At 37.2% G+C, this 19825-nt stretch overlaps 2 protein-coding genes across 4 annotated transcripts in view; both read right to left on the reverse strand.

Annotated features, from left to right (window-relative positions):
* LOC139130145 (uncharacterized) overlaps nucleotides 1–822 on the reverse strand; it is a 57049-nt gene extending 56227 nt beyond the window's left edge. The window contains exon 1 of the mRNA XM_070695872.1: nucleotides 595–822. The gene's annotated coding sequence lies outside the window, so the exon portion shown is untranslated. The remainder of the gene's footprint in view (nucleotides 1–594) is intronic.
* LOC139130144 (uncharacterized) overlaps nucleotides 1–19825 on the reverse strand; it is a 483832-nt gene that overhangs the window by 56227 nt on the left and 407780 nt on the right. The window contains exons 2-5 of one of the 3 annotated variants that reach the window (XM_070695871.1): nucleotides 19603–19704; nucleotides 19023–19409; nucleotides 16948–17496; nucleotides 11308–13045 (exon numbers count right to left, since the gene is read on the reverse strand). In XM_070695871.1, the coding sequence (XP_070551972.1) occupies nucleotides 12252–13045; nucleotides 16948–17496; nucleotides 19023–19409; nucleotides 19603–19704 (1832 nt within the window). In that variant the 3' untranslated portion in view covers nucleotides 11308–12251. Of the gene's footprint in view, nucleotides 1–11307; nucleotides 13046–16947; nucleotides 17497–19022; nucleotides 19410–19602; nucleotides 19705–19825 lie in introns of those variants that run through there. The other 2 variants (XM_070695870.1, XM_070695869.1) reach the window with 2 other exon arrangements.

Here is a 19825-nt window from a genome sequence, read left to right on the forward strand (position 1 = left end):
ATATCAATTTAACCTCTGAAGAAAGACTTCTGTGCAAACATACTTGGATATTTTTTTACACAATATGAGACATTCAGGGCGTAATGGCATAGCATAGCATAAATACAAAACCTGAAAATAATTGAGGATATGATTGGAGAAAGATGAATTAAATTTAAGATGTCAGAGTGGTTTCAATAGAGATCCTAGCATTTTCGAAAGTTCACAACTTTTAATGTTACAAGAAAATAGTTTATCAACGTTATTGAAATCATTTATCAATAGGTTCCCTTTTTAAAATAGCGTCTTCTATTTGCTTTAAACTTGTAAATATATCAGTATATAATGTATTATAATTTGTTTTACTTCCTTACTCTTACTTACTCAGTGCAGCGCTTGCTGTTTCGGGAAACTGACAAGTCATTACAACAAAGATTCAAGGAACCTTCAATATTCTTTACACACCCAGGCAGTCGAAGCATTTTCGTTCGTTAAAAGCGCCTTTCGGTTGAAGTTTAGAAATTTTGTTGTTCGCAAAACAACATACAGACTCTCTGACACTCCATTAGATAATTTACGGAAGTTCCAAGGTGATGAAAATAGCTTACACCTTACCTGCAACGCAGGCTGGTGGCGACAACTCGTCGCTCCTCCTTCTTGTGTTTTTGATTTCAGTGCTTAAATACACCATAGACTAATTACCGGTCTGGTCAAAAAGTTAAGATAGAACGATGAATAGAGCACACTGTCCGGGTAGAATTTCTCCTGAACTATTCTACCCAATAGGTTGGTTTGGACGTCTGTAGGGCGGACACTAGGAATTTGCTCTGCTTATCGCGTGATACATGTTAATCATTAACTTTTTTGTTTCGTTGCGACAACAGCAATGAAACGCCAATTGAAATCTCCAACGTTGTGTTATGAGAGAGGGCGAAATTTTACAGTCTTTCATTAAAGGTCCTATGAGATGACACAACCAGATTTTAAAAACCAAGCTCAGAGTGAGAATAGATTATTAGCCATTATATTATCACCACGAAGAAAAAATGGGGAGGTGGGGGGGGGGATTTCAGTGAGATAAATAATGGTTTGCGTATACTTTAATGGCCCCACTTCATATAAAGTAATCATAGTAATCATTTGATATCGTGACACTTATTTTGTCTTACAATTTATACTCTGAATATGTTATCTGTATTTATTTTTAACAGCATCATTTTCTTAATATAGCATATTTGAAAGGCCTTGCATTTCACCAGTAGGCCTATACATTGGCGACATTCGTCCTATTGAGGATATTTGTAAACTCTTTACACATTTTTTATTGATATTAATATGTTGTTCTTATATATTTCCAAAAGACGTCACTGACTGTACAGATCAGTGGAAAAGCAAGTATGTAAGTAGATTATTCATCAGATTTGATACAAAGAACTGAGTGACATGAACCTTCTTCTTTCCAACGCCTTTGACTTTGAATATTAAAGAAATCAATATTACTTTGGTACATAGAGGCAATAATGTTCCTCATCCAATTATGAAGTCTGTAATGACAAGCTCCGTCTATAATAAGGTAGCTTAGGTAACACGAAAAGTATTTAGTTGCCAAAATGTAAGCTGAGCGTTCATCTGAAATGCTGAAAAGAGTTAAGTGGTCACTCTCCGTTAAGCACGTTTACATGAGTTATATATGATTTCAGACCATCTTACTGAAAAAATAAAGCAAAAGATACGGGTAATGGAGATCCTATATGTTACTTCATATCTACTGTATGACTGAAGATACTAGTATGCCCTTTCATAGGTATCGTATAAAAATCCAGACTTTGACAATGTCGCTACCATTTTATCTCTGACAATATGTAGCGTCTAGACATACTAAATAGGCATGTGTGATTTGGGATACTGAGAGTAAATACTCTGTTACTGTATCTCGACAACAGCTCACCAGAAATTCCCAATGGGAGCATGTGAAATATAGACATGGTGGAGAATCCGGGCGCACAAGACCGTGAACTGCTAAGCGACTTTTGAATGTTATGCATTTATATTTGTCTTTTATATCTTATGAGGCTTGTAAATGGAACTTGTTCCAATTGGTCTTCCTTGAAATAAATAAATAAGTGCCAAAAAATCGATAAAATCATCCCCCCATGTGGACTATGATTAGATACATAACACATTGATGTTTAAGGGTGTATCGGTTGGTTGACAACTAGCTCTGGGCCCAAAGCCAGGATGTTTAGGTACAATTGCCAGCACTGTATTCTCTCATGTCATACAGATGAAGGTTGATAGTAACTGCCTTACAGCTGTTTGTATTATTCTATCTTGTACAAAATCAACTCTTCAAGATTCTAGTGCAGATATATACATAAATAGTGTTTCACAAAGGTTTAGAGGTGCGAGTCGCAGATCAGGAATATTGGTAACATTTCACTTTGCAATCTGGATCAAAGGAATCATGTAACATGACCATTTACTCACATCCGTCCTTTGGTTCTATGCGCCTTGCAAGTGAAAGATTTAAACTTTTGCACAAACTTCCCTCCAACAAACTTTCAGCATTTCTTTTTCAAAATCAAGGATAAAATCACAGGTCACATGGCAGATTTTTGTAACACAAATACTGCTTTAGATACAAAGTGGCTGCCATCCCTATGATAACCCTAATAGAAAAATTCACTTCCATTTCACCCTAAATATAACAGTGAACACTTAATTTACTCCAAGAGATTCAAAATGAGTCCTCACCAGTGATGCATTGGAAAAGTATTATTATAAAGTCACATTTACCATGACAAACTCAGTGACAGCAACAATACTACAGACACACACAATTCATTCAATGCAAGGATATCAGGTTTATTAGCAGTAATAGAATAGTTAGTCAACTGCCTTTACAAAGTTTACATTATAAAACATGAACAGACATATCACAAGGGTTAAGCAATTGTAGTCACCATAGAACTACAAATCATGCCATTTGCTCCAGTGAATTCTAATGCATTTGTATGATAACAATGAACCCTGGACTGGCAAACAGGACTGCTGGACTTCAGCTGATACAGGTTCAGTTATCCCAAAGTGGTTGAATTCATTGTTCCCAATAAAACATTTGGTGGATATGGTATCTTGACTCACCATCATCTGTTCTTTCAGCAAAGTTCTGTTCACAGCTCTGAATGAAGAGGAGAATCCCCATTCATATTTTCTGATTAGATAAGCTTTATTGCTACCCATAACATGTAGTGTATCAGTCAGTCAGAAGTTTATTTCATATATATGTCACATTTCTACTTCAAATAAAATTTTGGTGACAGTGATATTGACTGTTGCTTGATGACTGTATTATGTAACACAAAAAGCTGTGCATGAAGCAAGACACACAACAGTGATTGTACAAAATCAATCACTGATAATATAGTTGAATACTATATGGTACATTATATTACACACATTAATATTTGTCAATTATCTATAATATCAATATAGTGAGAAAATGTACAGTTTATGTATAACAAAAACAACCGGAAATAAAAGACAAACTGTTCAGAAAACTTCACTGTCAGGGGTTAGTGCCTGTGACAAGTATTCCCATACTACTTGTTGCAGTATGTGGTAATGGCGGTTGTGTTGGAGGTAAGATATGACCTCCTTTTCGAGAAAGAAGACCAATTTCTTCTTTTAAAGCATCAATCTCCTGGGCCTGTAGCTGTACAAGTTGGATGAGACGCTGTCGCTCTCGCATGTCAGCCTTTCGTGCACCTTGAAATTCTCCTCCCTGTGTCATAAGAAAAGATGATGTTAAACAAGGATGAACAAAATATCTTTGATGTTTTGCCAATGCTGTGCTAATAGAGAAATTTTCCAGGCCAGTATCTTCGAATATCTCAAACATAATAGCTTTTAGACCAATTTTATGTGCTGTTTTACTACGTCATTTTCATGCTGGCTCTCCTCTTTGCAAAAAAACCCCGTTTCATTGCAATTTAGGATGCTACAGTAGGTGCAGAATAGCATATGTATGAGTCACTTCTACATTAAACATACTTCTTCTCAAAAGGTAGTGTGCTCAAAAGATGTAAAATTTCCCTTAAAAAATTAATAAACTTGTTGGTGAAAGAATTTGTGATATATGTTTATTTAAAAGAAAAGCTTGTTGAAAGGAAGGTCATTTCAGGAAAATTTCACCAAAAATATCACGTATTAAAAGGCAAATTATCTGAAAATAGCAAATTAAGGCTAAAAAAGAGAAATGTTTCTGGTCAGCGCGCGCGTCACTTGAACAACAGCGCGTCACCCTTTTTTTCTGTTTGTGGCCGGCGGCCGTGGCTGACACCAAACCAAAATGGCTGAAGAGAAAGAGAAAATTCTTTGGGGGCATGATCAGTTACTGCATGAACAGAATATAAGTGACTATATTGATAAAACTATAAAACTGACCCTCCCCCCCCCCTTGAAGGAAAAAAAATAAAAATAAAAAAAAAATAAAATGCGCGTCGCCGCACCATTTCTTAAAGAAAGATCTCACCAGAAATATTTCTTTTCTTTTTTTTGGCCTAATACATTACATTACTGAAGCTCTACAGAATATACTATATAAACGTATGATACAATTAACTAATGAAATCTTAGAGGCAATAAAGTTTAGTATGGTAGCAGTAGTTTACTCGAACGATGAAGTGGGTGTATATTTCGGTAAAACCCTCAATTTGGTATTAATGATAAAAATTAATTGAAGTAAAAAATTTGAAACTTTTTTCTGAAATGTAATATTTCACTTGAAAGAAGAGTATATGTAGAAAAAAACAACTATTTTATTTAGCATTATCTATCCTCATTCTAAAATGGCAAGGGTTGAAAGACTGACACTCAAAAAAGTGACTAAAATCATGATAAGCAAAATTTAAATGCCTCTTATTCAAAATATAAGAACTTTATAGCCAAACAAAATAGTTTTTTTGTTATGTGGCATGTAAAGAACATAATGTGAAAATTTCAGAAAATTTGACCCAGCCAGAGTGGAGTTAAATTCTTTGGAAGTTTTGAAATTGGGAAGAAAAAGAAGCCAGGATATCGGGTGATTTGCATACACTTGCATAATTTAACGCTTCTGAATCATGTTACTTACAACTGCTTGACAAGCTACAAGGTAAACCCAACCAATATTTTAATCTTGGGTCAACAATTTAATTAAAATTGAATAAGTATTTGCAAAAGAGTGATTTTTGAGCAAAATACGCTGTGTTGGGTCCAGCGCCCTCTTTAAACCCTTCTGCGTCCTTTGGAAAAATTGTACTTCTAATGAAACATATTGATAAAAGGCCTCTAAAAGTAAAATTGCAGGACCACAAAACCTTGAATCTGCAAATCTTGACAACGATGCATAGCAGTACATCAAAGTACTCAACAAGAGTTGGGAACTTGTGTAATGTCATGGCAATGAAAAGTGGTTAGTACACAGCAACACATACCACACCACAAAACATATGGACCTAAAGATTGGGTGACTATTGTGGATAAATATGAACTGTGCATTTTAGTAGTCTGTTTTCCACCAGTTCGTCGACTGAGCCCCATTTTTCTTTGCTAGAAAATTTGAAAGAGCTTATAAATAATACCGATATGATAACACCTATTGCAGAAATATATTGGGACATCTTAGATGGGCCAATAACAGAAAGGGAAATATCAACTGCAATACATTATTTGAAAGTTGGAAAGTCAACCGGGCCTATATAACTTGATGGGTGAATATTTTAAATCACCAGAGCATGTATTGTTACCTTAAACCGGTGTGCGGGGTATAAAAGGCCCCTAACTTATTGAAAATTCATAATCGCCCTTGAGTGACAACTGGCAATAGCTAGGTAGACCGCTCCGTGAAAATCGGCCTAAACGATTCTCAAACATATATTATTGGCATACCATGAACATAGACTGTTTCATAAACACCTAGGCCATACAGGTATCTGCAAAGTTTCACAAAGTTTTTTAAAACTACGACGATTAGGGGAAAAAATCGCTTTCTGAACAAAGGGAATGGCCTCAGGAGACAGTCGTTCCATGATTCAAACAATTGTCAATCATTCAGTGACGCGCAGAGGCGTAAACTGGTCAAACATTTGCTGTGCATACGAGAACAATTACGATGTAAACAAACTATACGTAACCTTAGACTCATATCAGCGGGCGAAGGATGAAAACTTTGTGTTGCCATCAACTCTTTTGCTAGCGTTTATGGTGCAATGACATCACGAAAGTGAACCATTTTCAGACGTGACTTAGCAAGAGGACTAGTCTGTAAGCTTACCCGTAGTTCGATGTTTTCTAGCGAAAAGCGCGTAAGCAGAGTCCGTAGTTTGCACTGAGAAGGCATCGAAAATAACCATCAAAACATGGCGGTAGCCTCCATGATCAATTTAATTATTGTCAGTCGAAGAGATCCACGTTTTAACAACTTCTCCCTTCCAAATCTACGGCCGAACTTGACGGTACTGAACAGTTGTTTGGGATATACAGTATATGCTGGCCCCGAAAACGGCCGTATGTACACGTGTTTTTCGTGTTCGGAGGGCTGGTAGTAGTAAGGTTTTGACATACCGATTATCCCAGTTACATTTGGACTTCTGTGATGAGAATTTAACAAAAATTGTAAGATATTTGAACAGTTGAAACATTCAATCTTTCAGTTCAAAATGAGCAAGTAAGCGCCATCACCCAATATTGTAAACGCTTAGGATACGCGTGTCTGAGGACAGCTCATTGATTCCGCGCTACATCGTAATAATATTTCGTCAAAAGCTGGACTTTAATTCCTTCAATAACCATGGAGGTAGAAAGAAAGGCGGAGAGGAACCCAGTCTGTCATTGATTCCAGTTGAAGGTTAACAAACGTTTCGAGCAAAACTTGCAATTGCTCCGAAAATAAACATAACTCGTGATAATTTTTCGATATCACCCCGCCGCCAAGCAACCGAGCAACTGACCGCGATCGCTATTACAAATATCGTGATACACGAGATTCAAGGAAGTCTCGACCCTTCCGTGAATTTCCTTTCGATCGGTCATGACATCGCCGTTTACCTATTTCCTACCATTTTCCTGACGTGTTTCTTTTGCTTCCCAGTTTTTCTTTCTTTCTTTTTTCTTTCGAGTATTGCCATGGCATAACTGAAACGAACCGGGAGACGAAGGCTGTACGTACCCAAGCCCGAGTGTGATTTGAGAGCAAACAGATTACGCAGATAATGCGAACGATCGCCACCGTTGCCAACAGACTCATTATGCAGAACCATGCCCCAAAACGCCCACCCAAACTTGGCACTAATCCTGATCCCGGTCCATTTCGAGCCGGGCTTTATTGAATTACACTATTCAACAAATTGTTTGAGAGCGGAGAGTTCAGTTAATTTCCCAGAAGAGTTTTGAGGAATTTCTTTACTAAGCGTGTCCAGCAATATTTTTACTTATGTTCTGAATAATCGTCTAGTTTACTGTTCGGAGATTTTAGAAAGACCGACGAAAAAAATTTGGTTTTAGACGTGGTTATTCTACCACAGTTGATAACATTTTTATCTCCAATCTGTCGTCGAGAAGTACTTGACCATGAAACATAGTATATTTTACTGCGTTTTCGTTGACTTTTCGAAAGCTTTCGATACGCAGATAGACACAGATTATGGCATACTTTTCTCGAAGGAGGTGTAGGTGGCAAACTATTCAAGATGCCAAATGCTACATACCATGATTTAAAAGCATGTGTTATAGATATCGTTGTACTTTAATATACTATTTTCAGTGTCCTTCGGGAGTTCAACAGGGTTGCATGCTCTAAGTCCTTTCCTTTTTTAATTTTTCATAAACGAATTACCAAGAAAACTTTATAATGACTACCTATGTAGTCTCCAACTAATACCTAATTTTGTTGGAATTCTTTATCTTTTAACTGCAGGCGATGTAGCACTTTTTCAGATACGACAATAGGATTACAATGGTTGCTGAATAGCTTAAGTTAATATTGCGACGAGTGGAAATTATCAGTAAACTTAGAAAAACAAATGTCATTTTTAAAGCAGCTGGTAAGCATTCAAAGCTGGAGAAATAGGTATATAAAGAGAAACAAGTTAAAGAAGTTTTATACTGTATATCTAGGTATCTCGCTTCATGTCGTCTGCAATGGTCCAAGACTACTGAGACGATCGCAAATCAGGAAAGGAAATCGGTTTTTTCAGTTTATACAAAGCCATGAAAAAAGACTGGAATGTTGACATATATAGGCTTATTTTAAAATTTCGACACAATGATTTTGTCAATTCTAACGTATTGTCCTGCAATCTTGGAATACAGAAAATACTGTAACGCCTGCCCTTTCCAGGGTTTCAGATGTTTAACATTGACTAAGAGTAATCAAATAGACCGATAGTTACCTTATAGTAACCTCAAAGACTACACTGAATTTTAATGCTTATTCCCTTGACTACTGTAGCTTCGATCCTATGATTCACTAAGACGGTTTACATTCCAACCTTGAAGTAACCGTTATTGTCTTGCGTTGGTGATGTATAGTTTTAACAGATGGTAAACTCATTAGAAATGACAGAAGGCTGACGTTGACTCAAGCTTCGTGTTGAAAGAACACCTATTTAAATAATAACACATGGGAGCGAGGGCAATATCACGATTTATTGCCTGCCCAAGGGATGGTGGTCATGATCGAAATATTGATGATGCCCTCGCCGTATCATCAGTATTTCGATCATGACCACCAGCCCGAGGGCAGGCAAAAATTGGTGATATTGCCCTAGCTCTCATGTGTTATTATTTTTATTACACCGAACAAGCAAACATGCAAAGAAACAAAAACACAAAGACTTCTTCGAGTACAGTTCGCCTTCTGAGTCCGGACCTCAGCGTAAAATGTTGTCAGTGCCGAGTCTAGGGTTGCCGCTAAAGTTTGCCGATCTCCTCGGTTGCGTATCCAAATTTGTTGCTTACGTAGTCGCTGAACACAGAAATTGCATTCATTGTTGCCATTTTCGTTCGTTTGCTGTTTACTTGCATCAAAATATCGTCTAACTGTGCCGGTGACAGCTCTGCATGACGTTTCGCAGCCATAAGTTGCCGACTGCAAAGTACAACAAGCGAACGACAATTTGTTTTGCGCAGAAAGGACGCGCATAAGTAAAATGACGTCATCCATGTAATATCAAATGCAGAGGGCATCATCAAGTTTGCAGAGGGCATCATCACATTCGCAGAGGGCATCATCACGTTCTTTTACATGTCACGTGAGTCGTGTTTAACCAATGGCAGTGCACGCTGAATGAGTGAGGTGTACTATTCCTGTTTTTGACAATATTTCCTGTCCTTGAATATTTCCCGACATATCTGAATTTAATTAGAGTTGTAGTTTAAGGTAGAACGCACCTCGGGGACATTCGGACTCTCAAACTTTTACAATTCTCTTCTGATATAACACATGTTGGGGTTCAATTTAAAGCTCTTGGTGTAAGAAAACTTTCTACCGGCTTAGTTTTTCGGAATCCGAAAATGTTTATTTTTCTCCATAGAGTTAACACAGGGATGGCGGCCATTTTGAATTTCTAATATCGGTAAATCTTGGGCAATTTGTTTCTTTAGTACCAAAGTTTGCATGGTGACCCCCTATTTTTATTCTTGATTTTGAAAGAGAATGATTGAAAGATTCCTTGAGGAAAGTTAGAGCAAAAGTTTAAGTCTTTCACTTTCGAGGCGCATACTACCTTAAGTCATTCATTCATTATGATGCGTAGATTTTGAAACGATTTAAGTTGTACACTTTCTAGGAATAGATCAGAACGGAGCTGAGATCGTCGAACGAGATCGTCGAACGGCATAGAGCTGAGAACGTCTCCGTTGCTGTTTTGTTATAAAGATTTGAAGTGGTGCTTACAACCGACAACTTTGGTGCCAGCTTCAGTCGCTGAAAGCATTACAATGCCAGACTGGTACCACAACCCAGAGACAATAAAACATAGAGACGTGACAATACGATTGTTTAGAAGGATACAGCTCCTTGCATGCCGTGTATTTCTAGGTGTTTCACGTAAAGCCCCAAACGTAGCTGTTCTCAGGGAATGTGGCAGACATCCCATATTTTCATATTGCCCCAAGCGTTTTATCAAATACTGGGTAAAATTATCAGATATACTACAATATAGATACCAAAAGAAGTGTCTTGTATGTTCCTCCTTAACATTGAAATGCCTGGCGTCAGGAAAAAAATCAGCTTGGGTACATGAGGATTAAGAACTTTATTTTTGTGTGATTTGCAAGATGCTTGGAATAACTAAGAAGTAGAAGATTTGAAAGATGTCATGAAAAAGTTTGTCAATTTTAAGAGGGTATTATTTTCGGATTGGCGAAGCGAGATTTGTACTCTGGATAAATTTGCCACGTATCGCACTTTAAAAATGTCATTGGAGCCAGAAAAAACTATATCTGTTTTTCAATTCCCATCCATATGCAAATCTTTGTACGTTTTAGGTGTTCATCTCATAATCTACAAACTGATACTGACAGAAAGTATAACATTCAAAGAAGTCAAAGATTTAGCAAATTTTCTGAAATCAATGCAGTAGTGGATAAATTTCATTTCTTATTTCACTTTGTTTATTTTTTCCAACGTATTTGAAAGCAGTATCTAGGTCACGTTTTTTGAATCCCCATCAGAAATTAAATTTGTTGAATTTCTTACTCATGAAAATACAGAAAAGGTTCACCGTTTAGCTCTTTTTAAATCTATACGCTAAATTTACGAAATCGTGTGTTCGATACTGTATCTCTCGTTAATTACTTCTATTATTAATGTTATTGTATTATGGGCCGATGGCCTTGAAATACCGAAATAAATCAAGCATACATACAAGTTATTGTCTAAGCCTGTTACACCCAATACGATTGGAACTAATTTGGGATAATTGGATGGTGAAGTAATGTCGATTTCGTCTACAAATGTAACCTCATCTGCTTTTCTGTTTAAGTTACACACTTGTTTTTATAAGCAATTTGTAACATTGCAACATTCATCTCTAGGGCACCTAACATTTTCGAGAAGTATGAAAAATATGAAAATCCAATTATCCCAAATTAGTTCTAATCGTGTTACCCATTTTCGATTGTAATCTGCAGTTGATCATGATTAAACTAAGTAAAAGGATTCTTGTTTAGTTGACATTGTAACCAGAAAGGATGCTTGTGTCAGAAAGGAAAGCGCTTGATTCATAAATCACACTGAGAACGCCGAACCTTTAGCAAACCAACCTAGTAATCGACGAAAAACCATTTCAATTAAAATCACTCTGCATTTTATTTTACTTTTATTCTCAAAAGCAAAAGGTAATCAAACTTAGATAGGAGATCTGGAAATATAAATCATTTCAAGGTCATATAATTAATAATTCATATAATCAATAATTCATAATCTTCGCTACCTCAATACGATTTTGCGACCTGAGTCTAAAACGTCCCAGGTGCGCGACGATGTTTTCAAAGAAATTCGGCTTTCTACAGGCACAAGACATAAAATTACAGAAGTAGAAGTAAAAATTTCGATAAAACAGGAATCTAAAACGAGAAATGATTAAAATTGATGGCATAAAATCTAATACCTGCCATCGACCAATTTTCAGAAATAAAGAAACACTAAAACAGTGGATTAATTTCAAGCGAAATCATAGTCTATCGGTAGATACGAGGGTAAAGTGATCTTTTGATCCAAATCGGTCTCAAACTACCTAAATTGTCCAGGATAACGATGAGATAAAATCCCACTTCAATCTGTCTGTTGCATTGTGTTGTGAACAATTAGTCTGCAAAGTTGTAGATTTTCACCGGAAATATTCCTGCAGACTTGACATGTTATATTGTCATATCAGCTTGTATGTATGTTTTTATATACTCATGCACACATCTGTGAAAGTCAAAAAAATATTATGACAAAATATGTTACGTAAAATTGCAACAGAATGCTGCTAGACAAATTTAAAATGACAACAATTATTAAACTATTTGTTGACGTTGGATGAATGGTCTGGCTAAGATTCTATATCGCTGTGAGAATTTAATAGTTAATCAAAAATAGCCATTGGATATGCAAATGTCCAAATTATAATCAAAAATAAGGATATAGAGCCCACATGTTGAACGAAATTTTGTAGATTTTGTCAGAAACTTTGTAGATATTCACTAGAGATACTAGAGTTGACATGATGTGGTGTCATGTCTGCTTACACGTACATTAGTTTAATACAGTACCTCTGAGTTACAACTAATCTGTATGGATTATCCTTACACAGTGCAATGTAACGGGGATACTCTAACTGACCTTGACCTTTACAGCTGAGAAATTCACCATCACAATTGAAGTGAAGTACTCTATGACCACTGATATCACAAACATATATGCCATCTTGTTGGTGATCAAAACACAAACCCATTGGTCCCTCTAAGTGTCCCTTACCAATATCTCTTATACTTTGCATCTGGTGATTCAAAACATGGACACATTCCCTGCCAAAATCTGATACAAAAATACATTTCTTATTCACAATCAGATCCCAGGGCCGACTGACTTGTCCTTCTTCAGTTCTTGCAATGTGTTCACCAGATTTATTATATTTTCTCACATATCCATTCAAGTCACCAATGAATAGAAAACCATCATCATTCAAGCAGATACCAGTTGGTTTAATTCCTTCTTTGCTTCCAAAACAGTTTAAAATCTTGCTTTGTCCAGAACTCACCACAACTTGGCCATTATTCAAATCACTCATAAAATATTTGTCATTGTCTTCATCCACTGTGACATTCCATGGATTAAATGACTCTGGTAATGCAAGGAATTGTAAGATGAGATCACAGCACAGTTTGATTGGATCAATAACCTGAACTCTATGATTGTCTTTATCACATACGACGCATTGACCGTTGTTCTTGATGTATATTCCCTCTGCCTCCTCAAACTGTCCTGGCTTTGATCCATACCCAAACACTTCCAAGACACTTCCCTTGACCGGATAGCCTAGGCAAAAAACATAAATGTCAAGTGGTATCTTGCAACCTACAATTTTTACCAAGCCAAACATTTTCTGATCTCAGAAATGTTGACTGAATGCAAACTTCTTCTGTTCTGACATTTAAAGAAACAACTTGTTATGTAACTCAAATGTTTCCACGGCAACAGGTTTCCCTGTATTGATAAAACTGAGATTTTCAGTCGATAAGGTTGGTCCCCTCTGTTCCATTCAGTTCTATTCACCATGCAGACTTCACAGGCTAGCGCTAAGTAATTAACTTTGGTTTTAAGCTGCAGTCATAAGACTTTAGGTGGTTATCCCTTATTGTTTCATTTTGCAGCCCATCAGATTCACCCTGTTTTTCGACACATTTTATCTATGGTTTTGAATTTGGCAACTGATCTCGTAAAATTTTCATTCCTTTACTTCGTTTTTTACTTTGTGATGCATTCATGCTCGATATTGTGAAAAGGTTGGAATATGAAGGACTCTGTAAGTAAATTGACAAATGACATTGGAGAAGTGAAAGGAAATCAGAACGTGACAGATTTGGACGTAAATGCTATCGCCATCAAACTGGACGAAATAACAGAGAGGCTAGAAACATAATATTATATGGATCAGAGGAACAACAAGGACAAACATTTGATAAATCCAAAGGTACAGTGCTAGATATTGTAAATATTTGCCAACAAACAATTGACAAGAAGGGACATTGAACAAGTACATCATGTAGTTACTTGTCACAGCATTGGCCACGCATGGTGATCTAAAGAGAGCAAATATTTGTATAGGGGAAAGGTATTACAAAGTGACGACGAGAAAGATCCATAAAGTTAACATATTTTAGAAATGGGAATCTGGTAGCAGTTGACAGAGTTGACCGTGAACATGACACAAGGAGCGAAGTTCAGCATATTCCTGCTAAAATTTCAATCCAGAGGAAATGTTCTTTGACACTTTAGAAGTCACGTCATCACTTTCCTCATCATCGCTGGTGTCACTCAGGTCTGATGAATTCTCATCAAGCGGTTTGCCAAGGGTGAAGCATCATGGGAGGTATCATTTCACTCACTTCCACTGTTTACATCATCCGCTTCACAATTGTTTGAATTATAGTAGAGATACCCAGTAACTCATCGTGTTCGTCATGTGACCAATTAACCTCTTGGATTTCATTGAACATGTCAATGTGTTCTGAAAGGCTACTACTTTCGTCAGATGATTCTCCTTCCTCATTGAAGTAATCATCTATTTGTTAAACGAGAGTTGGCAATTCCTCGACAGGTATTGCTCTCACACAAGACGCAATTCATTTCTCTTAACTGTAGCCTCACGCTCATCTCGCGCTTTCTTTTGACGTCTTTGACAGCTAACCATGGCGATCCTGCAAGGCAGTGCATCCTCACCAAACAGAATGTTTTTAGGTATAAATTTCCATACCCTAATGCGGAAAGGTCCACTGAAAATTTCACTTTCGATGTGGGCTTTGACAACATGTGCCTTGTGCACTGTTTCGTCTGCAAAACTTATATCGTAGGTCTCTCCAGGTAAATACTGAGACGGCTGTACAACCCTGGTTTTAGCAAAGTTTGACAACAACCTGTGTCACACTGAATACTCACTGATTTACTTTTTAAAGAATTAGAGGGAGTATTTCTCAGGCAGGCGGCAAAAAGGTCACCGGGGTATGATAGGGGAGGTCACCATGGTATGATAGGGAAGAAAGGATACGTTCGTTTCAGAATGGTGACAAAGTACTTATACTCTTACCTTTCTTCACACATATGTTGAGTGGTCCGTGGCAAGGACCTTTCATTGCGGTGAGGAAAGACTCAAACGTTGATTACGAAATTGAGCGTAGAAAACCTAAGCTGGTTTATCATATCAACATGCTATAGGACTGGACAGAAATTACAGGGGGTGGCGGTGTTTATCGAAACACCGATGCATCAAAAAAGTGACTCTTCAAAAGTTCTTGTACAAGAATTAGTGACCCATCCCCTTATCCATGCATGAAAATAAGTGACCTCCCCTGTTACTCAAAGCATTTAGTAAAAAACATGTCATATGATGCAACAACAATAGCCACTTCAGCTTCATTTAGCCTGAGGATTTGGCCTTTGATTGTTATTTTCATTTCGTGCACCACATGAAATTTCTTGTTTAGATTCCTGAAAAATAATGATATACAAGCACATACATGGCCTAAACATATGTGTGCACAGTCAGCATTGTTATTGTTGGAAGTTGCATGTAATTCCAGACAAGAATTCCTTTGTCAACCAAAATACACCGCAGGCAGCAAGACATGCAAACAGCTGGCAATTTTCACAAGAAGTTGAAACCGATAAACAGCATTAAAATACTGGGAAAATGGCAAAACAAGTACAGCTGATGTGCTCTTCTGTGGCCAAACTTAGTCTTCAATAAGTGCACATGCATGTTCAGCTATGATGCATGAAAAAAGTAACCCACCTCATAGGCTTGCACAAAATTGTATGACCCTTCAAAATGCTCCCGTGAAAAATGGCGACCCATCCCAAATTGAAAACCTTTTCCAACCCCCCTCCTGTAATTTCTGTCCAGTCCCTAAGAGCATGGAAAGAGGGAGATAAACCGGTGTTTTTGTTGACACTGTAGGTGCTGTTTGCAAAAAGGACATATACAAATCTTTGTTCTATTTACCGAAAGATCAAAGCAAAGAGACTTGGAGAGATGTAGAGCTTGCAGATTGAACAGTAACTGCGGATCAAAGAGAGAAAACTGTTGCGCTTACTGCAAGAGTACAGTGATGTTTTAACTGATGTCCCTCCTTGCATTGATCAGATAAACACAGTGTGATAATACTGACGAAATATATATATATATATATATATATATATATATATATATATATATATATATATATATATATCAGTAGTATAAGCAGTCTATCATTTTCATTTCTATTTTTGCTGATTTTCTGAATGATTTCACCGTATTAGTGACTTAGATTCCCTGTTTCCATCTAAATAAGGAGGAAGGAATATGACAGAGTGCTATGTCATTATTATTCAGGAACTCCCATTACTATTCGTGAGGGCATGTATATCTGTCCAGGCAACACGTGTTCTGGTTTTCAGCTCGCCTCCAGCTTGTAATCAGCCTATGTACTGTAGCATAGTGTATAGTTAATAAGCTTAGTAGCATTTTAGATTCGTATTACTCGCTGCCTTCAGTCGTCCTTACAACCCTTCGACATCAGAATACCAGCCTTGCCAGCCCAAGTGATAGACCATACCATCATAACCCGAGTCACGTCACAGGTAGTAAGATTGCACAGTCAAAGCACGGGACATTGATGGTTCAACAGTGAGCGTCAGCATTTCCATTTTTGACAAAATAAGTTCATAGAATTTTAAGAATTTTAATTTCGTCATTGAATATATTTAATGTATTACATGAAATTAAATCATATCAAATAAATTCAAGTCTAAACTGTGATAGTTTAATAATATTATATTATAGCTTGATCAATAACAGTGAAATGTATGACATCAACCTCGAGATTATTACTAATAATGTATCCGATCATCCGGCATTGTGACCCGAGATGTTTTTAACATTTACAAAATCACTGGCATTGCCAAACTATACATAATACCAACTTTGCACTCCAAATATACTCGGCCTCATTTTGTACATTATGTCATGCTAAGTTTGCATTCATCTATTATGGACAGGGAGTGGATACATTATTGGTTAAATATGTTATTTGTCTGTCTGATATTGATGACCACTTGAAGGAACTAATCCATGCATTATTTCATTTTTAATAGTGATTCTGCAAAGATACTTGAGTAGTTGTATAAACTGTTTGGTACATTGCTTAACAGTTTAAGTATTTGCAAATAACTATACTTACCTTTATTAACACGATCTAGAACTCTCTGCATCTCATCATGTACTTCCATTGTTGTTTCACACTTTTCCTTCAGAGTTGTAGCCTGACTCGTGGCAAATTCCATCTGAGTAATCAGTTTTTGGCCGACTTCATATAGGACTGCTTTACGGTGACAGGAGTATAAGCTTGGGTCTGTTTTGAGCTGTACAAAGTCAGAGATCGCACTGTCATGCTCCCTGATGAAAGAACTAATATCCGTTTCGCCATCAGTCACAAGTCTGTCCCTCGTTCTTTTTGACAGACCGTGTTTGCTTTCTTCGACTAGGACATCCAGCCAGAGTTTGTCGCGCTTTATTGCAAAAGTCTTACCGAAGTGATGTAATTCCCCAATACGGAAATCATCTCTACCCAGTACATCAGAGTTGATTTTGCTGTCCCGTATCTGCATCTTTGACAGGATCAGACTCAGACTCTCAACTGTTTGGCTGTGGGTAGAATCCCTACTTTTCACAGTCTGGAGTTCAGTTATGGCAGCAACACTGTGTCGCCGAGGTTGAATTGTCAATAGGCCTGTTGCGATGGAAGTGAAAACATTATGGCAAGGAAAAGAAATTGTGCATATGGGTTAACGTTTAGACGGGATGCGTTTAATATATATGCATTCATGGATCAGATCACTCATAAACGTATTCATGAAGTATGCTGCATTTGGAAATCATGAAGTTGATGTGGATTAAAGTTTAACTGTGTGAATTGTTGAATGATATCATTGCACGACTTCTTAAATAAGGTTTGTTAATCATTTGCCAGGCGAAGAAATAAACATTGTGTTCTCATCATTCATTTTGTTATGTAGGTAATTTTCCCCCACACTCATCATGACCTGAGTTCAATTAGTCTAGAACATTCTCAAGGTCACTGCCCTTAAAGATCTCACAACTTGAATTCAATTAGTCATGTTTGGAATGTTCTGGAAATTTACCGAGTTGTGCAAGAGAGATAATTTTAGAACAGTAATTAGCATGTCAATAAAAGTTCTAGATTGTTCTTATATGCCCTTATGTAAGCACATGGGTATAAATAGGGACGTGCACAGCTTGCAGTCAGACTTTTGGGATTGTGTCTCTTGCGTGTTACTTTTCAAGACCTTCACTGCCACGCTGGATTTCTACTGTTGACTTTGTGCAACTTCAAGCCTGCAAGCCAAAGGACTGTTCATTCATCCGACTGACTGTTACAACTCTGAGACTGGAGCTTTGCCGTCCCAGCTGAGATAAGTAGTCTGTACACTTTGACAGTTTGTATTCTATCCCTGACTTAGCAATTAGTTTTGTTTTCGTAATAAATTTCGTTTTAAACGAAAACTGCTGAGTTCACCCTTTTGTTCGTTTTCTCTGCACGTAACAATTTTAAATTTTGTACTGCGGCCGTTATATTTCAAACGAGTACGCTACAAATATATTCCAAAGAATTTACTAAGTGTTTCAGTCATAATGAAGGCCATAATATAATGTAAATTGGGGGTGAATTATGGAAATAATCTCTCTCTAGCATGTCAGCGTTGCATTGTCATCGATGCTGCCGTAAAGGTGCCTTGATGCCTTAAACGGATTTGCCATTGCCATCATCAAACTATAATTCCAAATGACTGGTGCTCGGGTTTTAACTCTAGTAACTTAGTGCCACATGTACTGTGAGCGAGGTATTAGTTGAAATGAAACACACTTTTTGAAAAGATGACAAACGCTATTTGACCCATCAAAACACATAACTGTCAAAGTCGACTCGGAGTTACCGTATTTTCTACGATATTACTGAAAATCATTGCGCAGCAAAGGCTTGGTAAAACATTATCAAAAGTCATTTCCTAAAAAATCAACATGACAGTTTCATGTCTTCACGATCTCCCAACAAGTGACGATGTAGCTCACTATGATACATGTAACATAGAAAACAATGGCAGTGTTTGTGTCAATCTTTTGAAGTGGAGGGAAGGTACATCGTCTCTAATAAGCCAGATAAAGCATTCAAGACAAATTTGAAATATTCTTTCATCCTGGGGACAGAGAGGTATTTATGAAGAATGCCGTAATTACCTTTAATCAGCGGTATTTCTCTCTTGCAGAGTAAATATTCCTGTACTGGAATGTAGATATCAAGGGTTAGGTAGTGAGCTTGAATCTTGCTGAGTAGTGTTGGTGTAATAATTGTAGTATGGATGGTCTTGTCAAGTTGTCCACAAATATACTCACTCCACAGGGCTTCCAGTGCTTCGCAGGATCCACATTTCACCACATATCGTAGACAACCATCCTCAACTTTCTCTACTTCGAGGTCACCGTGAATATTGGCGATAGCTTCGCCTGTTCCCTCAGTTGTCGGTCTGTTTCGTTCAATTTGATGAAATGCATCTTCAACACCAGACATGGATGTACCATTGACTGCATTGCCAAACGATGGATCAACCTTTACGCTTATGGTACCTATAAATCAAATGTCAGAGCAATTGTTTTGAGTTTCGGCCATTTTAAATATATGAACCCCGTTTATGTCTTAGTGGAAGAGAGAGAGAGAGAGAGAGAGAGAGAGAGAGAGAGAGAGAGAGAGAGAGAGAGAGAGAGAGAGAGAGAGAGAGAGAGAGAGAGAGCAAACTTCAAGGATAGGAAAAACACTTACAATTAGTCCTTGTTTGTTCCGACGAAGAGTAGCCACTTGAGACATTGTGTTCTGAAGTCGATTGTAACCCTATGCTGGTTGCACTAGTTGTTCCTGCATTAGCTGGCAAAAAAGAATAGTGTGAATGTTGAAATGGAAGTTGATAAGATAAACAAACGTTATGCAGCATAGTAGAAGTGTATTTTTTTTGAAAAGGACGTCACAAACATGCAAGTATAAAACG

This window comes from Ptychodera flava, chromosome 3 (assembly GCF_041260155.1).
Source record: "Ptychodera flava strain L36383 chromosome 3, AS_Pfla_20210202, whole genome shotgun sequence".
In the NCBI taxonomy this organism is placed as follows: domain Eukaryota; kingdom Metazoa; phylum Hemichordata; class Enteropneusta; family Ptychoderidae; genus Ptychodera; species Ptychodera flava.